Source organism: Notothenia coriiceps, unplaced genomic scaffold, assembly GCF_000735185.1.
Source record: "Notothenia coriiceps isolate Sejong01 unplaced genomic scaffold, NC01 NC01_scaffold00031258, whole genome shotgun sequence".
Lineage (NCBI taxonomy): Eukaryota > Metazoa > Chordata > Actinopteri > Perciformes > Nototheniidae > Notothenia > Notothenia coriiceps.
In genome coordinates, this window is record NW_011363959.1 from 1,558 (window position 1) to 9,509 (window position 7,952).

General features: G+C 40.8%; 1 protein-coding gene across 1 annotated transcript in view; it reads right to left on the minus strand.

Moving 5' to 3' along the window:
• Positions 1-355: 355 nt before the first annotated feature.
• Positions 356-7,952, minus strand: part of LOC104959891 (neuroblast differentiation-associated protein AHNAK-like) — a 13,161-nt gene continuing 5,564 nt past the window's right edge. Inside the window, exons 4-6 of the mRNA XM_010787807.1 lie at positions 6,418-6,584; positions 4,821-6,303; positions 356-4,439 (exon numbers count right to left, since the gene is read on the minus strand). Of these exons, the coding sequence (XP_010786109.1) occupies positions 1,249-4,439; positions 4,821-6,303; positions 6,418-6,584 (4,841 nt within the window). The 3' untranslated portion in view covers positions 356-1,248. The remainder of the gene's footprint in view (positions 4,440-4,820; positions 6,304-6,417; positions 6,585-7,952) is intronic.

Here is a 7,952-nt window from a genome sequence, read left to right on the forward strand (position 1 = left end):
CGTAGGTTTAAAAAATAAATGTGTCGGCGAATTTCAGGCTCTCCTCCACTCTGTTTTGAGATCAAAGCACTCTAGATTTAACGAGCGGCGCAATACACACTTATGTTAAAATCTGAAGAAGGCCTCTTTACCAAGCTCCAAACTGTTTAATATTTCAAAAACTATAAATCTGATTTAAAAGTGTTGTAATACAGATAATGTCAGAAAGATATGTCACATTTTGAAGTTGGAAGGAAGTCTCTACAGCTGAAAGTATGTGGAAGGAGTAGCATTTTTCACATGGTGTAGGTAAAAGAGGATTTGAAGGTTCCTCCCATTGAGTTGCATTATAAAAAAAAGAGTTTCAAAAGCAGAATATTTACACATGTCCTGAAGGAGCTGAACAGTTTAATGTTTGAATGGTTTTCAATATCTGAAAGTATGTTGAAGTACAGTAGTAAGAGGACAACAACAAGTATGGAACAACTGAAATAATAAGAAGAAGAAGAAGAAGTTGAAGAATATAACAAAATGATGAAGGGTGGATACATTGTAACACATTTAATAGCTTCATGGTCACTTATAAAATGGCTTAGGTCCGTTTTTTACATTTTAGCATATAAAGGCATCTTGAATAATTGTCATTAACATTTGTTATAGTTATGCTCAGAAACCTTAAAGCAAAAACTCTGTCGAACAAAAAATGGTCATACAAATTCTATAAACTCAACTATATACATCCCCAATCAATACAAAATAAAGTATTTACTGTATAATATAAACATATGCACATCTTTGGTTATTTCAATATCTCGTTGTTAATATATAAAAAACCTATAACATTTGATCTTAAAATAGTTCCCAGAAATCCATAAATTGCTCCTTGAGTTTCAAAATCTAACATGAAAAAAAAGGTGGGAATTGTTAGGATTCAAGGAGCCTCATTCAACTCAATGTACATGGAAAGACCACCTGATTTTCAGGTAAAAGTACAAACATAGTACAAATAAGAAAAGGTGTACAAAACGTCAACATAAAACAAGTGCAAGGATGCTGTAGTGTAATGTAAACTGGATCATTACAAAGCACCTATATTGGCTTTATACACAAATAAAAAACGTAAATTATGCAAAAAAAAGTGTAAATGTTTACATATGCATACATCATACAATCAACAGCTGAACTCACAATAAATAAACCCCAATATACAAAAATAATACACAATAGAAATATGTGTAACAGCTTATGAAAACACCAGTTTTTTTAAACTTATATGAGGTTGGAAAAAAAGAAAGTTGACCCCCCTTTTACGTCATTTTGTCCGAGAACTTCTAGGTCTACGTTTCGTGGACGAAAGTTAGGCCCCCCGAGAGTGTTATATTTGCGATTTGGCATTCTTTGATTTTGTGGTTGGTTCGGGAAACTAGTGACGTAGTATCCGTCTGAACCGTCAGGTACTCTTATTCTCTGATCTGGAGAGAACTGTGGCATACGTGTGTGATGTAGTTGCTGCATTGATCTTTGGTCCTGATAGACGTTTTGCAAACGTGCGTTAGGTACCTGCTGCATTGATCTTTGATCCTGAGAGACATTTTGCAAACGTGCGTTAGGTACCTGCTGCATGGATCTTGGATTTTGAGTGAACTGTGACAAACGTGCGTTAGGTACCTGCTGCATTAATCTTGGATCTTGAGAGAGATTTTGCAAGCGTACATTAGCTAACTGTTGCATTGATCTTGGGTCCTGAGAGAACTGTGGCATACGTGCATTAGCTACCTGTTGCATTGATCTTGGGTCCTGAGAGAACTGTGGCATACGTGCATTAGCTAACTGTTGCATTGATCTTGGGTCCTGAGAGAACTGTGGCATACGTGCATTAGCTACCTGTTGCATTGACCTTGGATCCTGAGAGAACTGTGGCATACGTGCGTTAGGTAACTGTTGCATTGACCTTGGATCCTGAGAGAACTGTGGCATACGTGCGTTAGGTAACTGTTGCATTGACCTTGGATCCTGAGAGAACTGTGGCATACGTGCGTTAGGTAACTGTTGCATTGACCTTGGATCCTGAGAGAACTGTGGCATATGTGCGTTAGGTATCTGTTGCATTGACCTTGGATCCTGAGAGAACTGTTGCATATGTGCGTTAGGTACCTGCTGCATTGATCTAGGCCTTTGAATGTCACCAGAAGGAACTCTGCTGGTTTGTCTGGGGTCCCTCATGTCAAGATTAATACCTGACGGGAACATTGCCTGTCCATGGTTGCCTTGTGTCTGGCCGTCCAATCTCAAACCTCTGGCTCTAAGTACATGATCTTTTCCCGTGAAATCATCAATGTTGAGATCTGAACGATTGTAATCAAACTGGGGGTTAAAACCAGCGTCCACCATAGGGAAGCTGGACCTAACTTGGTTCCTTGGAAGCTGTCTATCATTGTGATGAAGTCTGACATCTCCATCTATATCCAGTGCAGGCATTCTCATGTCTGGGATATCTGATCTGAGATTCATATTAGAAGGTCCTCCGAAGTTTAGCGAAGGATCATCCATGTTAAAATCTGGAGATTTGAGATGCATTTGGGGATTCCGCATTGCCACTTTCGGCATGTTTGGGGAGCTAACATTTGGGCCTGTGAAATCCCCAATCAACTGTTGTGGTTTCATGTTCATTTTTGTATTCAGGGGGGATCTCAGAGATGCATCAAAGTCAATATCGCACCCTTCCCTGTTAAGATCTGGACCTCCAAACTGAGGCAGCTTGAAAGAAGGAAGTTTGAATTTTCTGCCTTCCATATCAAAATCAGTCTGAGGACCCTGGATGTTTCCTGAGGGCATGTTCATGTCAACGTCTGGGCCACTTAGTCTTCCTTTGAAATTCGGGGCATTGAAGTTCATGTCAGGTCGGCCTATGTTACCATCTATTCCTAGATCAGGACGCATTGCATTAAAACTGGTATCAGGCAGATTTAAGTCTGGCATATTAATACCAGGGCCTTTCAGTTTAGGTCCTGAAAGATTAATGTCTGGTGTGTTTAAACTTGGCATTTTAAATGTTCCATTTGGACCGCTGACATCTACATTTGGGATATTCAGGTCAGGTATGCTTCCGTTTATGTCAACATTGGGGCCCTTTGGCACCTTGATTTGGGGCGTTTTGAACTTTGCATCAGGTAAACCAATGTTGAGATCTGGAGTGTCCATATCAAACTTTGGAGCCTTAAGGTCCATGTTTGGCAATCCGAATTTGGGAACATTGATTCCACCTTTCAATTTTGGAGATTTGAGATTAAGATCTGGAGTTTTTAGGCCCGAATTTATGTTCAAATTTGGAACCTTTGGTAATCTGGCATTAAGATCTGGTGATTCAAAGTCGAAGTCTGGGCCATCAAACTCTCGACTGGAAAATCCCACATCGGGCATTTTCAAATTTGGCTTTCTGAAATGTCCAGATGGGCTCCCAAAACCAACATCCGGCATTTCAAAGTCAGTTTTGGGCGCTTTTAGGTTGACATCTGGTGCATTGATATCAATGTCTGGGCCATCAAAGTTTCCATCAATATCAGGTCCTTTTAGGCTTGGTAGATTCATTTTAGGCATTTTTAATTTGGGCATTTTCAGCTTTGCTTTAGGTGAACCAATGTTGATATCTGGAGTGTTCATGTCTATTTTGGGAGCTTTAAAGTCCATATTTGGTCCTTTTGGTAATTTGCCTGAAAGGTCGAATTTAGGCATTTTCATTTTGCCGGAGGGAGCATTAATGTCCCAGTCTGGAGAATTTAGCTCTGGCATTTTCAGTTTACCTGATGGCATGTTCAGTTTTGGGGTGTTGAAGTCAATCTTGGGCATGTTCATGTCTGGTGCATTTAAACCTCCACTGAAGTTAGGACCAGATATATCAAGATCAGGTGTGTTCAGGCCCAGGTTAGGGCCATCCAACTTTGGACCAGAAAGCCCAACATTTGGCATGTTAAAATGTGGCTTTTTGAATTTTCCAGATGGACCAGATATATCAAGATCTGGCATTTCCATGTCAGCTTTAGGACCTTTGAGGTTGACATTGGGTACATTAACATCAAGATCTGGGCCATCAAAGTGTCCGCCAATCTCAGGTCCTTTGAGGCTTGGTTTACCAAATTTGGGCATTTTGAATTTGGGCATTTTAAATTTTGCTTTGGGTGAACCAATGTTTACATCTGGCGTATTTACATCTAACCTAGGAGCTTTAAGGTTCATTTTTGGTAAGTTCAAGTCAGGAGCATCAAATCCACCCTTCATCTTTGGAGCATTCAGATCAGTGTCAATGTCCAGATTTGGTCCCTTTGGTAGTGTACCTGAAAGATTGAATTTAGGCATTTTCATTTTGCCTGAGGGAGCATTTACATCCCAGTCTGGAGCATGAAGCTCTGGCATTTTCAGTTTACCTGATGGCATGTCTAAGTTCAGTTTCGGGGTGTTAAGGTCAACCTTTGGCATGTTTAAGTCTGGTGCATTAAAGCCACCACGAAGGTTAGCACCAGATATATCCATATCAGGTGTTTTCAGGTCCGCTTTTGGACCTTTAAGATTGATATTAGGTGCATTGATATCGAAGTCTGGACCATCCAAATTGCCATCGATCTCAGGTCTTTTCAGGCTTGGAAGACCAAATTTGGGCATCTTAAATTTTGGCATATTTAAATTTGCTTTGGGTGAACCGATGTTGACATCTGGAGTGTTCATATCAAACTTGGGAGCATTAATATGCATGTCAGGAGCATTCAAGTTAATATTTGGTTTCTTCATTGCTGGTACTTTGAATTTACCCGAGGGCATATCAAAGTCGACGTCTGGGCCAGAAATACCTAGTTTGGGTTTATTAAGGTCCATCTTGGGCAAATTAAAATCTGGAGAGCCAATAGCGCCCTTACATTTAGGGGCTGTGAGATCAAAGTCAGGAGTCCTTAGTTTACCATCAGGCCCTTTTAGCTTTGGTCCTGACAATCCAAAATCTGGCATATTAAAACTTGGACCTCCAATATCAGGCATTTTTAGATTTGACCTTGGACCTTTCAGATCAAGTGAAGGTGCATCAATGTCGAAGTCTGGCTTAGACACATTTAGATCAAGATTACCTGATGGCAGGTCTGGTCTGTCCAGAGATGCATCAATTCCTCCTTTTGGACCTGAAAAGTCTAAGCTGGGCATGTTAAACTTTGGCATTGAGAATTTCCCCTTGGGGGAGCCAATGTCAAAATCTGGAGAGTCGAGGTCCAAATTTGGAGCTCTAAGATCCATTTTTGGACCTCGCACATCCGGTGCATTGATGTCTTTTAGCTTTGGTGATCTCAGAGCTAGTTCGGGTGTTTTCATCCCTGCATTCAGATCCACATCTGTATGCTTTGGCAATGTCCCAAAGACCTTAGATCTTGGCTTGTTAAACTTGCCTGAGGGGTCATCCACATCCAAATCTGAAGATCTCAGACTCATCTTTGGTTTCTTAAATGGAACTTTGACTTTACCTGAAGGCATGTCAATGTCTGGCCCATGTACATCAAGTTGTGACGCATCTACACCTGGCATTTCTAGGTCTAAGTCAGTAGGTCTTCCAGACAGCCTCAGCTTGGGTGACTCTAGATAACCAGAAGGATTGTCCACATTTAGATCTGGGTATTTGTGTCTCTTGGAATACCTGAGTCCAAGCTTACCTGAGGTTCCTATATCTGGTGTGTTGACCTCACCTTCCGAACTACTAAAAGAGGGTCCAGATAGCCCCAGGTCTGGCAGTTTGAATTTTGGCATTCTGTTTGGTCCTTCAAAGCCCACTTTGGGAGCATCAAAGTCAAGGGATGGACCTGTCATTGTTCCCCCTCTATGGTTAGTCCCTATGTCAGGGGCACTAGCATCTAAACCCTTTAAGTCCATTCCCATTTCTGGAGATCTAAAATGTCCATTTCTTGGAAGTTGTATACCAGCTGTAGGATTTTGTCCCTCTGGTAATGATCCAGACACATTGAAGCCTTGAGCGTTAAACTGTGGACCTCTAGCATCAACTTTCAGTCTTGGTACCTGAGCTCCACTTATAGTTGTCCCATTGGATCCAAAACCCAGCGGTGGAAGGTTCAGATTGCTGTTGTATGTTAGTTCTCCACCTTCATCAGATTCTGAATCATCATCAATGTCTGTGATCAGAGGCTTGGGTTTCATAAGTCCAAAGTCAACTCCAAGGCGAGGCAACCCCACCTTAGACGAACCTGGATCAGTTGGCTTGGTGCTTAGCTCCTCCTCACTTTTCATGAACTTCTTGATTTTGTTATTGTAGAGTTTGTTGTAAGAATCATTCAACATCTGGAAATACAAACCACAACTTGGTGATTAGAATGTAAGTTTAATGTTTCCATCAAGGCAACAATTCTCTATCAAATGAACATGAAAGAGCTCTTGTTTGACTTGACTACCTACCGTCTCAGGACTCTTTGTTATCTCGTCCAGGTTTCCGACGCTCTTGCTCATGTTGTTCCTGGTGAGTACTTGGAACTTATCGTACGGCTTCATCAGCTCCAACACTTCTAACACCTCCGTTTTTGATAACTGATCGAAATTGATTGTGCCTCCCAAAAGCTCATCCCCTGAAAAATGAAATTCAAGTGTGCATTAAACAGTAGATTGTTTCAGAACATGAACAAGCTCTATGTGTGCAAATCAAATTCAAAACTAAAAAAACGTTGCACTCGGTTTTGTGTTGCAAAACAAACCTCTAAAACATTTGATAGTCTTCAGAAGAGCTTTAATATTAGAACTGCAATGTTGTATTTCAACCAAAGTGTGTAGACAGACATTAACACCAACTGAGAACTAATCGTGCCATCCATTATAATTTGAATGAATTTTGTAAGGTGTAAAATTGTGTATACTTCTTTACACAAATATTCAGGAGAGCTTTACATTCAATGCGCTATAAAAATGTAAATAAACATTTACAACTGTAAATACTGCACATTTAAAGTGTCTCCTGCTTAATCAGCCTAAAGCGTACAGAGTTTGAGTCGAATGCACAAAGTTGGTCTTGAACTGGGGATGGAGTTAAAACTGTTTAAACTTTAAAAGCAAATATATGTATTGCTTAAAGGTCCCCTATTGTACTTCTTTTCATCAATATATTATAGGTCTCAGATATATACAAAACATGTCTCTGAAGTGTTTGGCTCCAAACACCAAACAGATCATTGCAGCATCCCATAATCCCCTCTGTTTTCCCCACGCCCCTCTGATACCTCATTCACACCAACGCAACTCTGGTTCAAGCTCCGTGCTAGAGCTTTTCAGGTTCAGAACCGGTTCTTCGGTTTAGCTCTGGCTCTTTTCACACCGCCCAGAGTCCGACTGGTAATGCGTCATTGCGTCATCGTTTGCGTCATGACGTCACCGTTTGCGTGCCTGCTTCATAAAGCCAAACCGCGCGGATGAAATCAGTTGCATTCATTTCTTATGGCTCTATCTGCAGCTTTTCCGGAGTCACTCGTGTCAATAAAGTTTTCTTTAAAACACAACTGCTTCCGAGGTCGGTCTTATTTCTTAAGGTGGACTGAACCATGAGTGTGGATTAACGTTGTATCTTTCATTTAAATGAACTGTAACCTTCACCCAGGTATGTAACAGCTGTTTTCAAATGAACACGTGAAGTAAAGTTTAATATTTATAGTTTTATAGATTTATAATGAGTTATAATGAGAGGTGATCAACGTGAATGCTCAGGTTCCACCTTAACACGCAGACACGTTGCTTCACCATGAGCAGAAACCTTTATATATACAGTCTATGGCAGAAACACTGAGACTCTGAAACTCTTGTTAAGTTTCTCCATCGTTGTGTACAAACTGGATAAAACGCCGGCTTTTTGTTGTTGTTCAGAAGTTGATCCTACCCCTGCCCCCGCCTCGACGTAAGCGTGACGTATGCGGTGCTTTTGCCGGACAATTTTTTGGTGCTTGAAACGA